General features: G+C 38.7%; 1 protein-coding gene across 1 annotated transcript in view; it reads left to right on the top strand.

Moving 5' to 3' along the window:
* The window catches only part of LOC126262876 (collagen alpha-2(IV) chain), a 294,377-nt gene that overhangs the window by 201,873 nt on the left and 66,469 nt on the right, over nucleotides 1-26,035 (top strand). Inside the window, exons 17-20 of the mRNA XM_049959745.1 lie at nucleotides 1,553-1,675; nucleotides 13,929-14,081; nucleotides 18,325-18,450; nucleotides 19,001-19,224. Coding sequence (XP_049815702.1) covers nucleotides 1,553-1,675; nucleotides 13,929-14,081; nucleotides 18,325-18,450; nucleotides 19,001-19,224 — 626 coding nt within the window. The remainder of the gene's footprint in view (nucleotides 1-1,552; nucleotides 1,676-13,928; nucleotides 14,082-18,324; nucleotides 18,451-19,000; nucleotides 19,225-26,035) is intronic.

The following is a 26,035-nucleotide window of genomic DNA, read 5'->3' as shown; positions in this document are numbered from 1 at the left end:
CTGAACATGCTAAATAGAACTTTTAGTGTTAATGAATGTTGAACACAAGCATAAAAACATGAAGTGTAAGAATAACGAGGGGAATCAATCAGTTTAGACAAGATGAAACATGCATGAACAAATTCTGTCAAGCTTGAATGTCATGGTTGCATTGTACATGTAAGCCAAGGAATTCCTCAGTGTTAGCCTATTCATGACAAAAACATTGTCACAAATCAGTGCCACAGATAAATTTTACAATGACATCTCTGTATGCAGCACTACTGTACAGGGCCACAATTGGATGATAAAAGTATAATCAACAGTGTGGCATCTGTAGAAGCATTTTACATTCAGTATGAGAGTCGATGGTATGGTAGAGAATCTTAGACTTATTGTCTAATCACCCTTTCTCAGTGCTTGTAAGTTTGACATTATTCTGGAAGTAGAAGAGCAGGTGTGGAACACACAAGTGTTACACACTAAGAAATTACTTTATACCAATGATACTGATCATTCGCCATCATTTATCATTTGGTTTTGCTGCTCTAGCATTGACCATGTTTGACAGATGAAAATTATTGGATATAAGATTCACCTGCTATGCGAAACATTGTTTTTCATAGAGATATAAACATACATTAGTACCATTGTGCTTTCTTTATTTAAATCTGTAAAATTTGAACTTGTTTTAAGTGATAATGAATCTACATAAATTAAGTTTAAAACAATTTTTGTTTGTTGTTGTCCTTACCTTTTTTTAACATTATATGGTTTTTTAGGATCTTCTGCACATTATTGTGTACGTAAATTTTCTTTATGTGAATTTGGGTAGCCAGTTAATACATTACTTTTTACCTAAACATAATGTTGTTGTGCTACGATATTTGACTACTGTAACTATGATTATTTACATATAGCTCTCGTAAATCCTTTTTCATCTGCATTCCCATGAGTTGTTGCAAAGCACACACAAACACTGCAGGTATTTTGCAGCAGGTCTGCAGAATTATCCAATAAATTCACCATCATTGCTGAAGACATTAAAAGTAATTTGATGGATGTTAAGCTTTTGGAAAGTACTTTTTTTTTCATAATGAAACAATGGTTTCTGCATACATTCCAGTTTTTCCTGTTGACAAAGTGAACTGATCATCACCATTTCATGATGACAAATGAACAGACATATACCCAATAAAATGAACCTCTAAAAATATTACAACTCTTAATTTTGTATGACATAAATATAGTTTTCTTTTTCTTTTAAGTCAATTATTATGATGTTTACATTATCTTATTGGGATGTAGCATTACAAGCTTTACCCTCTTTGCCCCTTTCTTTTTTCTTACCCAAAATAACATGTACAAAAGTTTGAGACTTCTTACTGCTCTTTCTGTCACTATCACCTAAATTTTTCAACTGCTTTCTCTTTTTTAAAAGATTTCAATTGGTTTTTCAGATTTTCTAATGTAATTTACAAAACTATTACCAAGTACGATGATGTAACTGAGAAAGTGCTATTACCTAACATTGGAGATAATATAAGATAACATGATATTTTTTGTTTGCCAGGAGCCAAAGGAGAACCAGGAATTCCACAAATTGGGCCACCTGGACCATCTGGACCCAGAGGACTGAAGGGTGAGAAGGGTCTTCAAGGACCACCAGGGAAGACTGGTACTCCTGGACTCCAAGGTAATAATCAAGATAAGGTCAGGTCTGCAACTGTCTTCATATTACAGAAAGGAATTACACTGTAGGTATAATCAAAAAGTAATGGACTTAAGTCTGAAAATTTACTGGGAAACTGGAAAGTGTATCAAAAAATAAGTTGATCAGGTAATTAAAGGTAAGGGACAAATATTCCATAGAAACTAACATGTAATAGACCTCTTCAACAATGTCATATTAAACATAATTGAGAAATGAGGTACTGTCAGGCCAAAATAAATAAACAAACATTGCAGTGTATGCGAGACAAGCATGCATTGTTAGCCATCCCAAGCAGAAGAATACTTTGTTGGTGCTCCATAATTTTTACTGTTTTGAGTGGTGCTCAACACTGGTACAATAATTTAGAAGGAATCTTAAGTTCATCCAAGTAAAATATCTGCACATATCACATGTTTATTTACATATACGGGGTTGTCAGAAACAGTATAAAAAGTTTGTAAGGGTGTTGAAGCATAGGTTGTACTGAGAAATAACTGTTAAGAAAAAAGTTTGATATGTTGCATTGTTTCTGAGTTAATTAGCATTGAAGTTAGCCAATCAGGGCATTGCACATGCAAATTCCAGCAGCCCATGAGATACAATAAGTGTCAGTTATTCTCATAGAGTAGATAATAGCACACAACACTGCTAAGCCTTTGGCTCAGTTTTGATACTTACTACCATCTGATGTCCAGTTTTTGTACCTCTCTCTGTTTTGGTTTTAGGGAACACATTTGACAACTCCTTCTCTGGTGGGCCGCTTGAATTTGCATATGCAAAAGCCTGACTTGCTTACTTCAGTAGTAATTAACTTGGAAACAGCACAACATATTGAATTTTTTTCTTAACAATTATTTTTCAACACAACCTACCTTGCAACACCCTTAAAAATTTTCAGTCTCTTTCTGACCATCCCATACAAGCTGACATCTTGTTTTATCTTTGTGTGAGACAGCATGTACAAGATAGGTCAAATCACAAATTCTAGATCCTAAGATTTTACTACCTATGTTGTTTTCTCATTAACATTCACTGATTGTGTCAAGGTTTGTGTGTACCATATTATTTTCACATGTTTGCAATTGCTGTACAGGATTCACACTATAATATCGACTGTAAACTACATCTACATCTACATCTACATTCATACTCCGCAAGCCACCCAACGGTGTGTGGCGGAGGGCACTTTACGTGCCACTGTCATTACCTCCCTTTCCTGTTCCAGTCGCGTATGGTTCGCGGGAAGAACAACTGTCTGAAAGCCTCCGTGCGCGCTCTAATCTCTCTAATTTTACATTCGTGATCTCCTCGGGAGGTATAAGTAGGGGGAAGCAATATACTCGATACCTCATCCAGAAACGCACCCTCTCGAAACCTGGCGAGCAAGCTACACCGCGATGCAGAGCGCCTCTCTTGCAGAGTCTGCCACTTGAGTTTATTAAACATCTCCGTAACGCTATCACGGTTACCAAATAACCCTGTGACGAAACGCGCCGCTCTTCTTTGGATCTTCTCTATCTCCTCCGTCAACCCGATCTGGTACGGATCCCACACTGATGAGCAATACTCAAGTATAGGTCGAACGAGTGTTTTGTAAGCCACCTCCTTTGTTGCTGGACTACATTTTCTAAGCACTCTCCCAATGAATCTCAACCTGGTACCCGCCTTACCAACAATTAATTTTATATGATCATTCCACTTCAAATCGTTCCGCACGCATACTCCCAGATATTTTACAGAAGTAACTGCTACCAGTGTTTGTTCCGCTATCATATAATCATACAATAAAGGATCCTTCTTTCTATGTATTCGCAATACATTACATTTGTCTATGTTAAGGGACAGTTGCCACTCCCTGCACCAAGTGCCTATCCGCTGCAGATCTTCCTGCATTTCGCTACAATTTTCTAATGCTGCAACTTCTCTGTATACTACAGCATCATCCGCGAAAAGCCGCATGGAACTTCCGACACTATCTACTAGGTCATTTATATATATTGTGAAAAGCAATGGTCCCATAACACTCCCCTGTGGCACGCCAGAGGTTACCTTAACGTCTGTATACGTCTCTCCATTGATAACAACATGCTGTGTTCTGTTTGCTAAAAAATCTTCAATCCAGCCACACAGCTGGTCTGATATTCCGTAGGCTCTTACTTTGTTTATCAGGCGACAGTGCGGAACTGTATCGAACGCCTTCCGGAAGTCAAGAAAAATAGCATCTACCTGGGAGCCTGTATCTAATATTTTCTGGGTCTCATGAACAAATAACGCGAGTTGGGTCTCACACGATCGCTGTTTCCGGAATCCATGTTGATTCCTACATAGTAGATTCTGGGTTTCCAAAAACGACATGATACTCGAGCAAAAAACATGTTCTAAAATTCTACAACAGATCGACGTCAGAGATATAGGTCTATAGTTTTGCGCATCTGCTCGACGACCCTTCTTGAAGACTGGAACTACCTGTGCTCTTTTCCAATCATTTGGAACCCTCCGTTCCTCTAGAGACTTGCGGTACACGGCTGTTAGAAGGGGGGCAAGTTCTTTCGCATACTCTGTGTAGAATTGAATTGGTATCCCGTCAGGTCCAGTGGTCTTTCCTCTGTTGAGTGATTCCAGTTGCTTTTCTATTCCTTGGACACTTATTTCGATGTCAGCCATTTTTTCGTTTGTGCGAGGATTTAGAGAAGGAACTGCAGTGCGGTCTTCCTCTGTGAAACAGCTTTGGAAAAAGGTGTTTAGTATTTCAGCTTTACGCGTGTCATCCTCTGTTTCAATGCCATCATCATCCCGGAGTGTCTGGATATGCTGTTTCGAGCCACTTACTGATTTAACGTAAGACCAGAACTTCCTAGGATTTTCTGTCAAGTCTGTACATAGAATTTTACTTTCGAATTCACTGAACGCTTCTCACATAGCCCTCCTTACGCTAACTTTGACATCGCTTAGCTTCTGTTTGTCTGAGAGGTTTTGGCTGCGTTTAAACTTGGAGTGAAGCTCTCTTTGCTTTCGCAGTAGTTTCCTAACTTTGTTGTTGTACCACGGTGGGTTTTTCCCGTCCCTCACAGTTTTACTCGGCACGTACCTGTCTAAAACGCATTTTACGATTGCCTTGAACTTTTTCCATAAACACTCAACATTGTCAGTGCCGGAACAGAAATTTTCGTTTTGATCTGTTAGGTGGTCTGAAATCTGCCTTCTATTACTCTTGCTAAACAGATAAACCTTCCTCCCTTTTTTTATATTCCTATTAACTTCCATATTCAGGGATGCTACAATGGCCTTATGATCACTGATTCCCTGTTCTGCGCTTACAGAGTTGAAAAGTTCGGGTCTGTTTGTTATCAGTAGGTCCAAGATGTTATCTCCACGACTCGGTTCTCTGTTTAATTGCTCAAGGTAATTTTCGGATAGTGCACTCAGTATAATGTCACTCGATGCTCTGTCCCTACCACCCGTTCTAAACATCTGAGTGTCCCAGTCTATATCTGGTAAATTGAAATCTCCACCTAAGACTATAACATGCTGAGGAAATTTATGCGAAATGTATTCCAAATTTTCTCTCAGTTGTTCTGCCACTAACTCTGCTGAGTCGGGAGGTCGGTAAAAGGAGCCAATTATTAACCCAGCTCGGTTGTTGAGTGTAACCTCCACCCATAATAATTCACAGGAACTATCCACTTCTACTTCACTACAGGATAAACTACTACTAACAGCGACAAACACTCCACCACCGGTTGCATGCAATCTATCCTTCCTAAACACCGTCTGTACCTCTGTAAAAATTTCGGCAGAATTTATCTCTGGCTTAAGCCAGCTCTCTGTACCTATAACGATTTCAGCTTCGGTGCTTTCTATCAGCGCTTGAAGTTCTGGTACTTTACCAACGCAGCTTCGACAGTTTACAATTACAATACCGATTGCTGCTTGGTCCCCGCATGTCCTGACTTTGCTCCGCACCCTTTGAGGCTGTTGCCCTTTCTGTACTTGCCCGAGGCCATCTAACCTAAAAAACCGCCCAGTCCACGCCACACAACCCCTGCTACTCGTGTAGCCGCTTGCTACTTCTTAGAAATATTGGCAGCAGTATCATTTTTTAGGTGAATGTTACATTCTAATCCATTGGATATTTATATGCTAAAAGATAAATTGTTGAGTTGTTCCAGTAGCTTATGAGTGTTGTGAGTAACATATTTTGTAGTGAATCATGACTGTGAGCTACATTCACATATTCTGCAAACTTTGGCAGCAATATATTTTGGATCATCATTTCCACTAATCACAGTGTAGTACTTATGTAATTAGTGCAACATTTTCATTTTCTTCCATTTGTAGATTTGCTTTTTCAAAGTCGGTGTTTGAAATTTTATGATCCCGACATAAATCTAATTCTTATAAATTTGAGTGCTGCAGTGCAATATAGTGTTTTGCTTATATTGTAAGTGTCATATCATCTTTGGTTTTCCCATTTGACTTCGATGTATATTGTCACCATTTGTTGCACATTACCACTGTTTTTAACATCGTTGTATGAGTCAGTTAGTGAGTCTAACCTGAACAAAAGTTCAATACACAAACTTATCGTCAAGAAATCAGTAAATTTTACCCCAAGTTTTTCTCTCATTACACAGAAACCACTTTCTTTAGCAGTGTAGCGAGAGATCTCAAGGAGACTAGGAATTCAGGTACTGTAAGAGATCCGGAAATTGAAAGAGAATCAGTGAGGTTAGTGTAATGACATTTGTTCAGCATTCAGACAAAATTTGCAACAGCCATAACGGAGCCTCACTGTGATTGCTTTTCTCTTGCACAAGATCAGTTAGTTTCTATTCTCAAGCAGTCAGAATTTGCCATAATGGCCATCAGGCCATAAGAAGCTGCTGAGAATCAGTCTGTTGGATGAACTATGAAGAAACATGTATCAGAGATTTCAAATGTGCCTCAAGTACTAGCCTCTCTCATAGATATTCTCTTTCCCCCAGAAAATATGGGACCAATTACTAATTTACAACTAGACTGTGAATCATGAATCAGTGATAGAGCTGGGAGTCCTGTAGAGGAAAGGCAGGGACCAGGGAGAACTCAAGATTCTATACTCATCTCTCTCATCAGCACGTCTGACATACTGTCTCCCACTGAAATTGAAACAAGGCCCATGTGACACACTTCCCCTGCAGAAAAGCTTCTTTACACTGTGTCAGGAGGAGGTTTACATGAAAGGGAGGGGTCTGTTAATCATTGACAGGTCAAATGTATGGCAAATAATGTTACCCCTTGGGAAAAGGGCAGCAAGGGATGGTAAGGATCACCCTGTGCTCTCGTTGCATATGGCTCGGGACCTCGTTCAACATGTCTAAGAGACTGTTCCAGCAGCCATTTAGAGAACAGGATGCAACCTGTTGTACATTGTGTCACATATAGGAACAAATATCCCTGGTGCCTCATATCAGGGGTCATATTTGGTTCATTTAAGCACCTGGCAGAGAAAGTGGGGAAGATCAGCATTGCTCATAGAGTTTCAGTGTAGCTCACAGTCTGCAATATTGTCCTCAGAACTGATTATGGCTATCTGCTTCTGACATGAGTGGATTGCTCAAACTAGAGACTCCAAAGGTTCTAAAACAAGTGAGATTGTAACTTCCTGGACTTGCACCATGTAGTTGAGAACTTTAGGGTGATCCTAAGTGGATCAGGTGTGCATTACCCATCAGACGACACTACCCAGGTAATGGAATGTACACAGGAGTATCTTTGGATTAGGCAGCTCTCCATCCAGTCTAGGTAATGACAGCTGTAAGAGATTCCGGGTTTTCAGCATGAGACCCAAAGCATTGCATCCCAAAGAAGAGCCCATTTTAATTCTAATGCTCAACTACCAAAGCATTCACAATAAAGTACCAGACTTTGAAACAACCCTAAAAAGCAGTGGAGTTCATACACTTGTTACAGAAATCTGTCTGCAACCCAAAATTGACAGCATTAATTTTTGGGGGGGTAAATCTAAGAGTGAATCAAAAGGATAGGCTAATGGGAAATGAAAGCATGACAGCATGCCTTGTGGTACCGTGTTACATGTTTTCTGGAAATCTAGAAATATGAAATCTGCCTGTTGTCCTTCATCCATAGTTCTCAGTATATCATGTGAGGAAAGGGCAAGCTGAGTTTTGCACAAGCACTGCTTTCTAAAACCATGCTGATTCTTGGACATAATCTTTTCAGTCTCAAGAAATTTTATTAGATTGGAACTGAGAATACAGTAAACAGATGTTAAGGATGTTGGTCTGTAATTTTGCGAGTCCGTTCTTTTATCCTTCTTATATATTGGAATCATCTGCACTTTTTTCTAGTCGCTTGGGGCTTTATGCTTGGTGAGAGATTCATGATAAATGCAAGGTAGGTAAGGGGGTAATGCCATAGTGTACTCTTCGTCAAATCAAACTGGGGTTCCATATGGTTCTGGTGATTTATTTCCATTCAGATCTTACAGTTGTTTCTCTACGCAGGTATGCTTATTACTATGTCGTCCTCTGCTACCCGAGTAGCTGCTTCCTTTGTGTAGTGCACCGTTGACCTACCCTACAACCCCATATGAAAATGCAGGTCTAAAAATCTGCAGCAAGTCTGTCACAGAGTCAACAAAACCTTTGGTTGATACCCTCCATTTGGCTCCACACCAAAGGACCCCAATCAACTATGAGAATGATGCTGCAAACTCTCCTTGCACCCTGTGCATGAGGCCAGCAGTCTTTACCACCTCCAACAGCCGCCTGTACGAACTGAGGATCGCCTCAGAACCCATACAACAGGTGTCATTGGTGGCGATGTGAGGCACAACGTGCAGATGACCGCATCCTGCACACTTGATAGCCACAGGTAAGGCCACCTCCCCATCTTGCATGAGGCCCCGCAGCAGATATACCGAGTGCACAATGTTCCCCCCCCCCCCCCTCCCCACCACCACCACCACCACCACCCCCCCACCCCAGCCCTGAATACTATCTACCAAATGGGCTGCATAACATGCCTAACATTGGGCCTTCCAATAACTAGTAAACCCCTTGCCCCCGTGTGCCTATTCAGACCCTGCCGAAGGAGTGGCCACCTGTCCACTCACAGGGTTATTGGGCAAGGCCAGGCATCCAGTCTCCACATTGGCCCTCCACCTCAACTGACACAAACACATTATCACCGATCTCTCGCCCTGCTGTGAGGGAGGATCCATCAAATCAGGTGCACTAGGAGGTGCCTCAAATGCAGAGACCATGGGCAAAACAAGTTACACCTGAGGTGTCCTATGCGACACATCAAATTCTCCGCCACTGCTACAACCCAAGGCAGCAACCTGAAAGTGACTTACCATAGCCAAAAGCTCATTCATTTATGTAACGTTCAGAAGGAACCAATTAATGACACAAAGAGCTGCAGCAATACACATAGAGAACTGAGGCTGAATGTAGCTTGGCCAACCTTAAATAGACTGGAGACCTTGGCAGGCTCACACACACACACACACACACACACGCACAAACACGAGTCTGAGGCACCCTCTGTGAACAGCATAGCACTGCTGCACATGTGGTCTTTTAAAAGTATGTGCATGTCACTGCAATATCTCTGAAAACCATAATTCGGTAGCCAAGTAATGATGGAAATATAGTAGATCAAATGACAAAAAACAGACCTGACCTCTTCAGGTCATCTATGTTGAAACTGATATCAGTGACCAAGTGGCAATTTTACCAACAATGATTACTAAACTGCAAAGGATAACTAAAGAAATAGAAAGATTTATGTGTTCAGAGCAGTAGATAAAGAGGTAGTAGCCTCATATCTCAAAGAGAAACTCAAAACATTTATTCCTGGGCAGGAGCATGTAAAGGCACTATAGCTCACATTTAAAAGAATAACTGACAAAGCATTAAATAGATATGTACCTATGAGAACAGTTTGCCATGTGAAGGATCCACCATGGTGTACAGTTGATTTGAGGTTATATGAAATAGAATGATCACATAGGCTCAGTTGTAAGTGAAACAACTGGCTGCTTCTTTTCATTGGTAGGAGATTGGGAAAATGCAGTCAGTTTACAAGTGAGATTGTGCACAAAACACTTGTACATCTCATCTTAGAATATTTCTCTAGGAATAACAGGTGATATTAAGTGCTTAAAAAGAACAGAAAATGATCAAATGTTTGTTTGACTCACAGGAGAGTATCACAGAAGTGCCATAAAATCTGAGTTGGAAGTATGAAGGGGTAGGTATCAGAGAGAGAAGTACATTGGTGAGCACTGTGCTAGTTTCTAACCAGAGATGATAAATGCACACAGTGACAAGTAAAGTTGGAATATGAGGTAGAGAGATGAGATGTTAAATGACTAATACAATTAAACACTAGGATGAAAGTAGAAAGGGAGATGGAGGAAAAATGAAAAACGAGAGAGTTGCAAATGAAGATAAAAAATGTAAAGGAACAGAGTAAGTTATTGATTCAGTAAATGCTACCAAATGATAACAAATACAAAATAGTAAATAAATATTACCAAAATAGAAAACGAAAAGCGGAAAAGGGAGAGTGTATTTTAAGGGAGGGTGGCGGGATGTGATGGTATGTTGAAGAGGAAGCTACCATTTCCAGAGTGCAGGGAAACTAGTACTAGACTGTTAGTAAACTAAATCATCCATTCAGTGGAGCAGCTGCTCCGACCCCTTGAGTCATGCTGCAGAACTTTCCCATTAACTGAGTCTGAGAGTACCAAGGGCAGACATTTCTTCTATGCCCGTTCATGCACTCATCTAGTTTAATGATGTTCAGACTGGACTGTAACAAGGGAGCATTTGGTGTGGAAGGATTGGCTGCCAATGTAGAGGTATTGTTGCCAATTGATTGGCTTTATATGGATCAAGGTTTGGATGTGAGCTTCAATGAGGAGAAGTTCAATGTCTAAGAAGGTGGGCTTTTTGTTTGAAAAATGACAAGATGAATTTAAGTTGGGAAAAAGAGTTAAAATGTTGCGCAGGAAGTGGAGGTATTCTTCATTGTGAGCCCATGTCACATGGGTGTCATTGATAAATTTGTACCAAGCCAGAGGACAATCTTCTAGATCTTGCAAAATGCATCTTCTATGAAGTCCATGAAAAGATTAGTACAGAACAGGGGCACCCCACTTCCCTTAGTGCCCCACACCATTCCCCCCAAGGATATTTTAGGAAAACTTTCAGGTGGGGTTGTGAGTTAATGATATAAGGATGAGGTGCCCTGTCTTTCCAATGTGATTTTATAGAGCAAGATGGTGTTATAGTGACAAATAAGATTCAGAGTAGAAGAGAAGTGGGAATGGATTTGAGTTGTTCCAGGAGGTGGTTGATGTCTTTGATGTTTGATGGGAGACTCTGTGGGATGGGATGGAGTTGTTGGTTTACCAGGGCTGAGATGGTAAAATAAAAGATAGAAGATTGGCGTTTAACATCCTTTGAACAACCAGGTTATTGTAATAGGTTGTGTTAAATATCAGCGTAGCCATGTATCTTGTAAGCAGTCAGTAGTAGATAAGCAGCAGTGACTTAATATAATTGAGGAATTGTTAATAAAGTGCACAGAATTAGTTCCTAACAGGTGTTTCACTTTGTTAATGTATACATTGATTCATAGGAATAATACATAATATAACTCCAACATATCAGGCTGGGTTTAGAAGCCAGTGCAGCTGGTTTGAACAGGCTCTAGCCTTGACATCCTACGGTGAGGCTGGATTCCATAAAAAGCTAAAGACATTGATGTGTTGATCTGTCAGTAGCATACAATACTGTGTGGCTAGATGGACTACTGCTGAAACTAAAAAAGCATATCCCAAGGAAGAAACTGAAGACACTTGTCGGAAATATGAAGTGTGACAATAAAGTAATGAGACTGATTTTCTTCACAAGATATGGCAACCTTGCAGGCTTGAGTAGGCACAATATCTTTGACCTTGGTCTATAAGCTGCTACTAGTCCAAGCAGCACATCAACGCAACAGCTCAGTCGTGAGTTGTACTGTAATAAGTTAACATGTGTTTGTGTCTCTCGTCACGGAAATGAAACAGCATAATATTGCACAACAGTATGCCATTTCTTTTTGCGATAAATTGAGTGAAAACACAACAACAACTTACGGTAAGCTTCAGAAGGCTTTTGGAGAGGAGGTTATGTCAAGAACTCAAGTTTTTCGTTGACATAAAATGTTTAGTGAAGGCAGAACAAATGTTGAAGATGAAGACCGCATTGGACGACCATCAACCTCACGGATGGATGTCAATTTGGTCAGGGTGTGTGAACTCTTATGATCTGATCAGAGATTATCCTTGAAAATGATTGCAGAAGAACTGAACATCAATTGAGAAACGGTTCGTCTAATAATAACTGAAGATCTTAGTATGAGAAAGATTGGATTCTGCATCACGATAATGTGCCATCCCATACTGCTTTGTCAGTACAGCAATTTTTAACCTCAAAACAGATTCCAGTACTACCACAGCCACCTTATTCACCAGATATCACTCCATGCTAGTTTTTTCTATTTCAAAGAGTCAAAACGACAATCAAGGGACACCATTTTCAAACAACACAAGATGTCCAAAAAGCTGTGACGAGGGTCTTGGAGGACATTACAGAAGATGAGTTCCAGAAATGTTACCATGAATGCAGAAGCATTGGAAAAAGTGTGTGCAATCAGAAGGGAGATACTTTGAAGGAGACAACACTAAACTTGACTAAGACAGTAAGCAACATTTGTTTTTTTCACATCAGTCTCATTACTTTATTGTCGCACCTCATATGTTATCCAACTGTTACCCTATGGTTATCATTGGACAGGAACAGAGTAAATCATTTACCATAAAAAATGGGATTCCCCAAGGATCCATCCTGGCACCCTTGCTCTTCAATCTGTACACCAGTGGTATGCCAAACACTATGTGCAAAAAGTTTTGCTATGCCAATGACCTTGCCATAACCATACAAACCAGTACACTTGAGGAAGGAAAAAATATATTGTCTACAGAATTAGAAAGTCTCATCACATATTACAAAGCATGGAGACTCCAGCCAAATGCAGCCAGGACACGAGTCCACACATTCCACTTAAACATTAGAATTTCAAACCAACAGCTCAATGTGAACTTCTTTCAGCAGAGGATCAGACAGTATTTCCAGCCTGAATACTGTGGTGTCATGCTCAACTGGTCTTCAACATATAAAAGACACCAGAAAAACACTAGCGAAAAGCTAAAGACACAAAATAACATCATAAAAAACTGCAGGCACAACCAGGGGTGCAGATGCATCCACTCTATGGACTGGAGCTCTGACATTGGTATACAAAGTTGCTGAATATGATGCCTCAGTATGGCAACACAATGCTCATACGACGAAAACAGACATCCATCTGAATAAGTCAATGAGAATTATTACAGCTACATTAAAATCCACACCAATCCCCTGGCTGCACACTATCAGTAATATTTCACCACCCGAATTCCAACGTCAAGAAACAACCAATTGAGAATGGAGGAAGCTGCATCACCGCGACAACCCCTAAGACTTCCCAGTTCATACAGTCTTACATGAACTTCCTCCAGACAGCTTGATGTCATACACTCCCCTGTGCCATAATAGAAAAGACAATAAGAAGTTTGACCTTAAAGAATAGTGATGCAAGAGGTGAAATGCTGTAAAAATAAAATGTCAGTGTGTTCAACATCCATCTGCCAGTCTACTTGGATTTGATCTAAAGAGAAGTGAGGGGACACGACTGAACAAGATAAGAACAGGTCATGCCAGGTGCAATGCTATGATGCTGCTCCCTCCACTATCAGTTGACTTCATTCAATAGTTGTTGAACTATGATGAAATATCTATTTTAATAACAGTCTTAATTTTATAGTGTAAATGTCCTCCTTTTAGTATTATTGAGTTATTAACTTTAAGAATTTGAACCTATTAGATTTGTGATTAAATTCTTAACTGTATATTGTAAACTGTATATATTTCTCAATATTTACTGTTGTTCACATACAATAAATAAATAACTTTGATTAATTCCACATCCCTGAAGGATCGCTATGAACCAGTTTAGAAAACACAATGAGTAAACTAAAGTTGATTATTGAATTCATAGTGCATTTTCCAGAAATGTCATGATTCAGTAACTTTTAGAAGTCTGTAATGGTATGTGCAACTGCCTTATATTTCAGGGCTGCAAGGTTTCCCTGGAGAAAAGGGAGATCAAGGCATTCCTGGTCTGAATGGTCTTCCAGGACAACCAGGTCAGAAGGGAGAACCAGGTCCAATAGGGCCCCCAGGTCCTCCAGGAATACCTGGTCGTCCTGGAATGGATGGCCCAAAAGGTGAGGTGCTGTTGTCTTATAGAGAACAATAAATAAATAAAATACATTAATGTATACATGTTTTTCTCTGGTAAGTAAGGTATTATTTCACCTGTAAATATGTGGTAAATGTGTGTGATGTCTTCCTACAAATGAGTTTGTAGATGACTGATGTGTCTGATCCATAAAACACACAGACACACACATTCTGCTTCTGAGATTTCAAGTAAATACAAGAGGACCAGTTGTCAGTGTGTCATTATTCCTCAGGACTACTCTCAGCTTTCTTCTCGTGTACTAAACGACTACATCATAAAATCTATGTTCTTTGAAGAGCTGATACAAGAAGAGTGGTTCATCTCCAAATTGGATGGTCAAGGCCACATGTTTCCCAGTAATAATAATTTTACTTGGCTCACCAGCTGAAAGGCAAGTCTTTCTATCAGATGACACTTTAGTGACTTGTGTATCCCTGATCTAATCCAGTTATCCAACTAGGGAAAGGAAACTTGCATGCAGTTTAACATGTTGATCCATGCGATTCCCCACATTGCTGAAAGGCAAAGGCTAGATTAAAGGCAGACTGAAAAATTCTGTAGTCTGACCAGGATTCAATTCCATGACTCTTGGTTTCCAAGCATGCGCTTTGTCACTAGACCATCAGGCCCAACTCAAATGCAGTGACTACCTTGGATTATTTTGAAGTACAATACAACCTTGCGATAACAATGACTAGCCATAAAGACCACATACCCAATCCACAAGAATTAATGCTGAGCTATCACAGCTGCAGAAATCAATTAGAAAAGTGTTACATACTAACCAGTCAACTTTGTGGTGTCGTAATTGAGGTAGGGACACACAGATCTCATCAGATTGCCATTTTTTATTTCTTATTGTCATTTCATTCCTTCAAGAGAGGGATTGACAGAAAGCCAAATGTGACTGCTCTCAATCAGTGAAGGTTCTTAAAATGTAATGAGGTTAAAAGAACATAAAAGATGAAAAGCATACATATGATATGACTGTATCAGATGATCATGACACAGAAATGATGACACCCTAAGTGGAAGTTATGGTGTTGATGTTATATTGATTGATAATGGTGGGATGGCTGGAGTATGATGTTTAGGAGCTTGTTAATCAGTTTCAGTTGGTCAAATGAGATTTCTAGGACGTGATGAAAGTAGAAAATGAAAGTGGGGAATTTGTGAGGAACTGATGTATGAGTCGGAAACTGGAAAATTTCAGGTTTTATTTTGAGGGTTGGGATAAGGGAATGGAATCTGACTGACTTGTGGTGGGGATTCAGTGCAGCAGAATAGGGATGCCATGCATGGTAGGTGGACAGATAATCTCACCATTGCTAGAGATAGCAAACAGCTCTTTCACAGATGGAATCTTTCCAGAAAAACTGAAGATGAAGCAGATGGTACCCCTTTACAAGAAAGGGGATAAGGGTGATCAGATTCACTGATATCAGGTTTCTTAAAAATCCTTGAAATGGATTGGACTGGATTGTTTGGGGGAAGAAACCAAACAGTGAGGTCATCGGTCTCATCGGATTAGGAACGACGGGAAAGGAAGTCGGCCGTGCCCTTTCAAAGGAACCATCCCAGCATTTGCCTGGAGTGATTTAGGGAAATCACAGAAAAACTAAATCAGGATGGCCGGACGTGGGATTGAACAATCGTCCTCCCGAATGCGAGTCCAGTGTGCTAACCACTGTGCGCCACCTCGCTTGGTATCCTGGAAATGCTTGTGTATAATAGAGTAGTTGATTTTCTAGACAAATACAACTTTCTTATACCATCGCAGCTTAATTTCAAAAAGAATAGCTCTGTGGAATCAGCCATTGCTAGTCTGAAAGAATATATTTTACAGTCCTTAGATGATAAACAAGTTGTATCTGCAATGTTTCTGGATCTCTCCAAAGCATTTGACACTATTGGCCATGAAATACAGATAAGAAAATTGGAAAACTATGATATTCGAGGGCAAGCAGGTGAATGGATAGAATCATACTTATGCAACAGGAAGCAATATGTATCAATAGAGAATGCGTATCAGTCAGAAACTAAAGCTATCAAATATGGAGTGCCACAGGGATCTGTAATGGGCCCATTGCTGTTTAATCTTTATCTCAATGACATAGCAGTACTCCACAATGACCAAAATGTGGTACAGCTTGAGAGAGGAGCATAGATATCTGCAAACACCACAGCTCAGTGTCTCCTGGAAAATGAAGTTCTTATAAACCTACAGAGACTATGTGTGCTTCTGTGCACGGTATACCATGGTCTTTTCGAACCATACCTGCAGTATGGAGTGGAAGTGTGGGGAAACTCAAACATTTGAGAAATAAAAAGGGTGTTCACATTGGAAGGGGGGGGGGGGGAGGGGGGAGCAATCAGGTTCGTATTAAGAAGAAAGACTTCTGAAACATGCAGAACTGCTTCAAAAGACTAAGCATCTTAACTTTTACATCCTTGTAGATATATAAAACTATAATATGTGTCACAAAAGATAGTGCAGAGTGAAAAATGATATATGAAGCATACCCCACCGACTGACAATGCTTGAAAAAAGACCCAGGGACTCAGGTATCTCATTACTAAGAAGTCTGCCTAAAAATTGCATTATAATGTACATGACACTAAGTTTTCAAAGAATCACAAAGACTGTGTGGTGGAAAGAGAATTCACTGTTGAAGCGTATTCATCATATTAAATTTGTGTAATTGTTACTTGTAATCAGTGATGTTAAAATATTAGAAAAATGGTTAATAAGTATGTGATGAATGCTTTCTATTTTTAATGTGTCCTGTATTACATGTACATTCACTGTACACCATGTAATCCTGCAGGATCATATAAAATTCAATGCAGTTCAATTTAACAGCAGTCTGCGTAGTTGCTCTAGCCAGCTACTGTGTTTGTCGATTAGCAGTTTCAGTCTTGAGATTTGCTGAAACTGCTGTTCTCTGTTATATTTTAACATGATTGCCGTGCAAATTATGGAAACAGATAGTTTGTGAAAAATTTTTTGTGTTCATGGCTGTACAACTAAGTACATAACAGTCTTGAAACGGCTTTGTTACAACATGATATGGCATTGGTAATTGCAAAAGGCATTATTGCAGAACCTTTTAAGCTCAAGACTGCTGTGAAGCAGGGAAAGGTGATGGTGACAACTGTATTCTCCATCTACCTCTCAACCACATTAAAGTCCATATTCTTACAAGAAAAATATTTCCATGTGACTAGGGTAGGAAACTTTTCATCCTTAACATGCTTACAACATTGACCTAAGGCTCCAGTATTTCGATGACAAGGTCACATTACATATTTTGAGCCAGAACTAAAAACAAGTCCAAACTTGTAGCCTATACCAAGTTAGGACGCCAGCAAAATTATGAAAATACTAAAATTGTACATGTAGTAGCCCCAGGAATAAATGGCCAAGCACCTATTATAACAGTGAACCATTACCTATTCAAAATGTTGACTACTTAAATGGAAAGCAAGGTCTCTTCCTCATCAAATATTGATGTCGAGAGTCAACACAGTATCAGTTACACCAGGGCAGCATTTGGAAGGCTGACTGTGAGAGTGTTTAAAATATGTAAATATGTTGTTGTTGTTATTGTCTTTAGTCCTGAGACTGGTTTGATGCAGCCTCCATGCTACTCTATCCTGTGCAAGCAGCTTCATCTCCCAGTACGTACTGCAGCCTACATCCTTCTGAATCTGTTTAGTGTATTCATGCCTTAGTCTCCCTCTAGGATTTTCACCCTCCACGCTGCCCTCCAATACTAAATTGGTGATCTCTTCATGCCTCAGAACATGTCCTACCAACCGATCCCTTCTTCTAGTCAAGTTGTGCCACAAACTCCTCTTCTCCCCAATTCTATTCAATACCTCCTCATTAGTTATGTGATCTACCCATCTAATCTTCAGCATGCTTCTGTAGCACCACATTTCGAAAGCTTCTATTCTCTTCTTGTCCAAACTATTTATCGTCCATGTTTCACTTTCATACATGGCTCTGTATCTGTTTAATGGATCTTATGATTTTAAGCTGTTATTTCATGGCCTTTCTTTAGTTAGATAGTTTTATATTATTATATTTGTAACAGCACACTTCTGGTTCTTCAACTATTTCATAAAAACAGTGTTTCATTATGAAGTCTCATTATGGACAAAATATACAGTAAATTGTTAAAAAAGTTTTCATTAACAATATGGAACTATTCCTTTCATAGGACAACCCGGTTTGGTTGGAGAACCTGGAAGAATGGGAATTACTGGGTTCCCTGGCATGAAAGGAGACAGAGGTGCACCCGGAATAGATGGTCCGAAAGGATTCCCAGGGCGTAGCGGACCACCAGGTAACAAACTAAGATTTGTTTTAGGCAAATTCAACAATGATTCTAATATTTGTTGTTTTTTATGGTTAAATTAGTATCTCAAGAACAATAGTTCAATAATGTAGTCCATGGTTCTTAAGACTGCAAGATTACCTTTCTGCATTCCAGTGGAGGTAACAAAAGAAAAAAAATGTGTATTAATCTTTCTTAACTGGTAGTTTCATTCTCATGCCTATTCTATTGATGGTACTTTATGTGAGTGGCCGATAAAATGAATGTAGTGTTTTATTTAAACTTCTTTAGCACAGGAATCGTGCCCAAAATCATTTGTATTTTAACAATAGAAAATTACTATCTTTAAAGCACAAGAAAGCTATCCTTTGTGATGGGATTTATGAAAAACAATATATGAATGACTAAATGAATGAATGAACAGAGTCCTTCACTGCAGTTCTTCCAGTACAAGAACTTTTCTCTCTGATTACACCTTGCTGGTTAAGTATGCCAAAAGTGGCAATGTCAAATATTGAATATGGTACCTTTATCTCACAAAAATGCATATGTCTGTCAGGTGCCCCTGGAAGTCCAGGAATGGATGGAATCCCTGGCCCCAAAGGAGATAAAGGTGACTATGGTCCTTCTGGATTCCCAGGGCTGCCTGGTGATGTGGGACCACCAGGTCCACCAGGTATTGTGGGTCAAAAAGGCAATCAAGGACTGCCAGGGCCAGCAGGACTACCCGGTCCAGCTGGACCCACCGGACCAAAGGGTGATGTTGGTCCTGCAGGCATACCGGTAAGTTCACACATTACTGTAACTAAAGCACCTTAAGACATAATTTATATAATTTCTCACAAGATACTGAGCATAATTTGGTAAGTAACATTACTGAAATGGCATAGGATGTTGCCATGAGAATAGCGCAAATTATTATTTTTATTTGTGTATTGCTCCTTCTTGAAAATGAAGTGCACCACAAATTCTATGAATGTAGTAGCAGAAACATACAAAATTGTGAAATTTGTATGTATCTTGTCTGTCCATAATCCCTTCAACATAGCACATTAACTATCTGCTGGCTCTGATTCCCAATAGCCTGGATTTTTGCAAATAGGCAAAATTTTGGCATTCTGATAAAGAAAAGACATACCCAAATCTTATAATTTTCACTTTGGTTTAATGAACTCCAAAGAATTTTAACAACTTTTACAAAACTGGACTAACACTTATTTGTCAAACTCTTTAGATTAACAAAACTGCCTTTTTCTGTCAGGTGCAACTGCCTAAGTGTAAACAGAAATGTAATGATGGACTATTTACGAAGTATTGTTGAAATGTTTATGTAACTAAACTTAGAATTAACACTTATGAGTTCACATAAGTTTAGGTACAATGTTAAGCTTTACAAACTGGCAAAAAATAATAATAATAATAATATTAACAATAATAACAATAAATGGAATTAGTAAATATTAGATCCAAATAACTTTACATGCATTTTTTAATTTAGTTATTTTTAATTAGTAACATTTATGGCGTAATTTAACATTCAACAGATTTACGTAGTGCTCCTACTTTTGTTCAGAATAATGTAAATGTTCAAAATCTGCCTGAGTTAACATAACAAGCAATAGATCTTTTATGTAAATGAATAATATTTACATTCTTCGTAGAGTCATATGACTGAGTATTTTTGAATGTAATCAAACATGGATCAGCTATTTTACCAGACATGTACGAGGTGCATTCAAGTTCTAAGGCCTCCAATTTTTTTTCTCCTGACTGGAAAGAGATAGAAACATGCGCATTGTTTGAAAATGAAGCCGCGTTCATTGTCAATGCATCCCAGAGATGGCAGCACCGTATGGCAGATGGAATTTTACCGCCAGCAGCGAGAATGAGAACTGTTTTAAATACTTAAAATGGCGACGTTTTCCTTACTTGAACAGCATGCAATCATTCGTTTTCTGAATTTGCGTGGTGTGAAACCAATTGAAATTTATCGACAGTTGAAGGAGACATGTGGTGATGGAGTTATGGATGTGTCGAAAGTGCGTTCATGGGTGCGACAGTTTAATGAAGGCAGAACATCGGGTGACAACAAACCGAAACAACCTCGGGCTCGCACAAGCCGGTCTGACGACATGATCGAGAAAGTGGAGAGAATTGTTTAGGGGGATCGCCAAATTACTGTTGAACAGATCGCCTCCAGAGTTGGCATTTCTGTGGGTTCTGTGCACACAATCCTGCATGACGACCTGAAAATGCGAAAAGTGTCATCCAGGTGGGTGCCACGAATGCTGACGGACGACCACATGGCTGCCCGTGTGTCATGTTGCCAAGCAATGTTGACGCGCAACGACAGCATGAATGGGACTTTCTTTTCGTCAGTTGTGACAATGGATGAGACGTGGGTGCCATTTTTCAGTCCAGAAACAAAGCACCAGTCAGTTCAATGGAAGCACACAGATTCACCGCCACCAAAAAAATTTCAGTTAACCGCCAGTGCTGAAAAAACGATGGTGTCCATGTTTGGGACAGCGAGGGCATAATCCTTACCCATTGCATTCCAAAGGGCACTACGGTAACAGGTGCATCCTACAAAAATGTTTTGAAGAACAAATTCCTTCCTGCACTGCAACAAAAACATCCGGGAAGGGCTGCGCGTGTGCTATTTCACCAAGACAACGCACCCGCACATCGAGCTAACGTTACGCAACAGTTGCTTCGTGATAACAACTTTGAAGTGATTCCTCATGCTCCCTACTCACCTGACCTGGTTCCTAGTGACTTTTGGCTTTTTCCAACAATGAAAGACACTCTCCGTGGCCGCACATTCACCAGCCGTGCTGCTATTGCCTCAGCGATTTTCCAGTGGTCAGAACAAACTCCTAAAGAAGCCTTCGCCGCTGCCATGGAATCATGGCGTCAGCGTTGTGAAAAATGTGTATGTCTGCAGGGTGATTACGTCGAGAAGTAACGCCAGTTTCATCGATTTCGGGTGAGTAGTTAATTAGAAAAAAAATCGGTGGCCTTAGAACTTGAATGCACCTCGTACATCCTATACTTAAATTTGTGTTTCTCCGTCTGTTACTTTCTATCTCTCTGGAATTTCATGCATGAAACTTGTCATTGATCAAGGTGTGTGTGATGGATTATTCATCAAAATAGTCATGAGGGAAGTCATTTATTGTGATCATTTGATTATAATCTGAATTTTACTATGAACAATATCAGATCAAGATTCAGAAGTTCATACAATAAACAAATCAAAGAAACAGTCTTTTAGAAGGGCAGTATAACAAGTGAATCTACACTTTTCTAATTTTAATAATATAACTCATCTCACTAAATATTTCATAGATTTCCCTTATTAGCTCAAAATATTCTTCCCAGTTTTTCCAATAATTAAAACATCATCAACATAAATAGTTAATTTGGCAGGCAGTTCTTTCCTCAAAATGGTGTCCGGCGCACATAAAAATTCAGCAACAGAAATGAGAAATGTTATGTGCACAAAGCACAACATGATATTGGTGAGCTCTGACCACCCCCCCCCCCCCAACAAAAGAAAACAGTGTATTTTCTAGAACAGTCTCAGGTTGAATTTGGTGAAATTCAGATGTGTGATCTAAACTAGTCGTGAATTTAATATGCTCAATGGTATAAAGTAACTCATGAATATTTGCATAATGATCAGTTTCTCACTCTAAATATTTATGTATATGTCTAGAATCGAGAATAGATCTTGCTCCCCCATCTTCATTTGAGACAACAAGGTGGTTATTGTACTCACTTCCACTCTATTGTTTTATCCTCCATCTTTCCATTTTTTTGCAGCACTCTTTCTAGAGCTTCTCTTTTTGAGAATGGGACACCATATGGCATGACAAAAAATGGTTCATATGCCTTCAACTTTAACCTACGATCACAGCTTTTAACTTTTTCTGTTTTTTGTTGAAAATGTAACAATATTTTCCTCGGCAATTCCCTTAATTTCAGTTTTTGGTATCAGCTCAACTTTTCTGCTTTCTTTAATTTTCCCTCAACTATACTAATACACTACTAATCAATTAACTTCTCTTCAGTATAATCATCATCAAAATATTCACTTTATTAGCATAATTCTCCCCCCCCCCCCCCCCCTTCCCCACCCTTCGATTTGATTACTGTTATTTGTGCACTTCTGAACATTTAATGTAACCTGTCTAGAAATGTTGCCTTTAAGAGTCAGTAAACATTAATTCTCTTTTAAACCAATCATCCTCCTTCACTTTCATAATCCAATCCATTCCCAAAATAATGTTTTCTCTTAAATCTGATATTATTAGGTAACGTTTTGAAAATTTTGTTTCCAGAACAGTACATGATCAAAATACTTGTTTCTTCATAGTTTTACTATATCTCCCAGTACACTCCCTTATTTTAATTCTCACTATAGGCTCTTCAATAAAGTCAGGACTGTGTTTAATTTTATCCCTCAATTTTTCAGAAATCCAAGAGATTCAACTACCAGTTACCTTTCCAACTTTCTTTTTGTACATAAATTTGAGGACTTCCATATGGGTCACATTCCTTTCCATGATCCCTTTCATATTAAAGATCTTTTTAATTTCCCTAAAACCCACATTCTTTACTTTGTCTTTCTCTGCCAATCTCTCCCCTTCTATCTAAATGAACTCTTAGCAATATCTGGTTCCACTTCACTTATAAAGTTCTCATTAACAGACTGACTATTGTCTACAGCTTCCTCCCCATTTTCAAATCTGTTACTCATCTTTTCCCAAAAATTAGAATGCATTTTCTCACACATTTCCTCTAACTGTGCTCTGTCTTTTTCTGTTGTCATTACAATTATCCCACACTACCAGCAAAATGCCATAACATGTATTTTTCTCACAATCTTCATTCTCCTCCTTTTGTTTGATTTGCTACTTATGTTAACTGGCAAATTCTGATCCTCTTGAATATCTCTTTCAGTAACCTGTCTTTATCACCCATTTTCATCAATGTTTTCTAATTACTGTCTTCTACTCCTTCTTCTTTAACTGCAACATAAATCATTCCACCAAGTTCTTCATCACAAGTATAATCATTATCTTCACTAACAAACTTATCACCAGTTACATTACAGTTTCTTCACTCCCAAGTACACAATCGTAAGACACACCAGTTACAATATCAGATTCAGCAAAATTACTTTTCCCTTCTGTTTCCTCATCATCTATTAACTTAGTTATTCCAAACTCATCATAATTGTTATTTATCATTTCCTCCTCCAACTGCGAAATTTTATTTTCTGATTGAATGAAAAAAATTTTGAGTTTTCCTGCAGCCAACTCAAACTCTTCATTATATATATATAATTGGGATTCCTGTCATCTGTCATACTATTATTATTGCTGTCCAAAATTCTGTATTAAAATTCTGGCTGTTCATCTGATATGCCCTTTGTGTTTCTTCCATAAAATCATTAATTCTTTCTCTCTCTAAACCTTCTTTTAAAATTACTAACCGTATTTTGATGCATATTCCTCACTGCAAACTGACATCTCCCAATGGAATGATGATCAGTTTCCCTACATATTTCTATCATTATCCATCTCCTATTATCTTTTGAACTATGTTTTCTTTTCCAGGGTCTACTCTGTTTGCAAATTACATTATTATTATTTTTTATTTCATTTAAAATCTCTTCTGTTCACCCCTGTCATATATGTAACATATATGATGGGGGTGATTATTAGTAATAAATTTTAATATTTTGACTTTGTCTTCTAAATTTTGCTTAGTTTGAACAATCTATAGCCTAAAATTCAGGTTTCCCTGTTTCATAACATTATTAATAATTTTAAAAGTTTTTGCAGTATTTTCTACTTCTTTTGATAGGGTTAAGAGTGAATTCTAAATTTTCAATTTTTGATTCAACTACAGTCGTACAGGTGTTCGTTTTTCCCGTGCGCTTTTCGGGAGTGGAGTGGTAGAGAGATAGTATGATTGTGGTTCGATGAACCCTCTGCCAAGTACTTAAATGTGAATTGCAGAGTAATCATGTAGATGTAGATGTAGTCACCCAAGGATCTTTTTTGGCCCTGATTCTATAGTAAATTTTATTTTATTAAGTTTCTCTTTTAATTCCATGAGCTGAACACTTGCTTTTGCTGTCTGGCTATCTAAATCACATTTTACTGTACTTTTTGAGTTATATTATTGATTTTGTTGCCCAGTTCACCGCTCAGATTTTCTCTTGATATGTCTATTTTGACACTGTTTTCCATTATGTGGCAGCTTTATTCAAACTTTAATTAACTTTTTGAAATCTTGATTTTTTTTTTTTTTTTTAGTTTCATCAATTTTGGTATTGCATTCTGTTTTCTGATAACCCAGTTCACCCAGCTCACTTTTTAGTTCAAGATTCAATCACTTCTCAAACCTATTCTGAGTTCATTTCTTAAATTTTTCATTTCCTTATTGCATGTGTGATCATTGCATTCCCACCTGAAAATAAACTTCTGAATCTGTGTTCAAATCTTCAGTCCTCTTATTAAGTGTGTAACCGGTTCTTTTTTTATATAATTTTGTTATTTCTTTTTTTAGTTCAACTAAAAACAATAACTCCATTCAGGGATTTCCAGTCAATGCCATACACACAAAAAACAAATAAAAAAATTGCACCCATCTTTTTTGTCATGCCAGGAAGTAAATAATCAAGTCCTCAATAATGTCCACATGTCCCAATGTCCGTAACTTTATCTCGCAGTTGAAAGATTTCAAAAAGTTTTGTTAATTCAAATGCTCCATTTTTGCATTCTGTCCAAAACTTTATTAGAATGCCAGTCCCATATTTTAATTATCCCAGCACCACTCCACCAGCTACAATGACATACTCTCATGAAAACAATTTAAAATACAGGGTGATTCAAAAAGAATACCACAACTTTAAAAATGTGTATTTAATGAAAGAAACATAATATAACCTTCTGTTATACATCATTACAAAGAGTATTTAAAAAGGTTTTTTTTCACTCAAAAACAAGTTCAGAGATGTTCAATATGGCCCCCTCCAGACACACGAGCAATATCAGCCCGATACTCCAACTCGTTCCACACTCTCTGTAGCATATCAGGCGTAACAGTTTGGATAGCTGCTGTTATTTCTCATTTCAAATCATCAATGGTGGCTGGGAGAGGTGGCCGAAACACCATATCCTTAACATACCCCCATAAGAAAAAATCGCAGGGGGTAAGATCAGGGCTTCTTGGAAGCCAGTGATGAAGTGCTCTATCACGGGCTGCCTGGCGGCCGATCCATCGCCTCGGGTAGTTGACGTTCAGGTAGTTATGGACAGATAAGTGCCAATGTGGTGGCGCTCCATCCTGCTGAAATATGAATTGTTGTGCTTCTTGTTCGAGCTGAGGGAACAGCCAATTCTCTAACATCTCCAGATACTGTAGTCCAGTTACAGTAGCACCTTCGAAGAAAAAGGGACCAAAAACTTTATTGGCTGAAATGGCACAGAAAACGTTCACCTTAGGCGAGTCACGTTCATACTGAGTTGTTTCCCGTGGATTCTCAGTGTCCCATATACAGACATTGTGACGGTTG

Source organism: Schistocerca nitens, chromosome 6, assembly GCF_023898315.1.
Source record: "Schistocerca nitens isolate TAMUIC-IGC-003100 chromosome 6, iqSchNite1.1, whole genome shotgun sequence".
NCBI lineage: Eukaryota > Metazoa > Arthropoda > Insecta > Orthoptera > Acrididae > Schistocerca > Schistocerca nitens.
The sequence above is the reverse complement of the archived record's forward strand: the minus strand, read 5'-3'. Positions and strand labels throughout refer to the sequence as shown.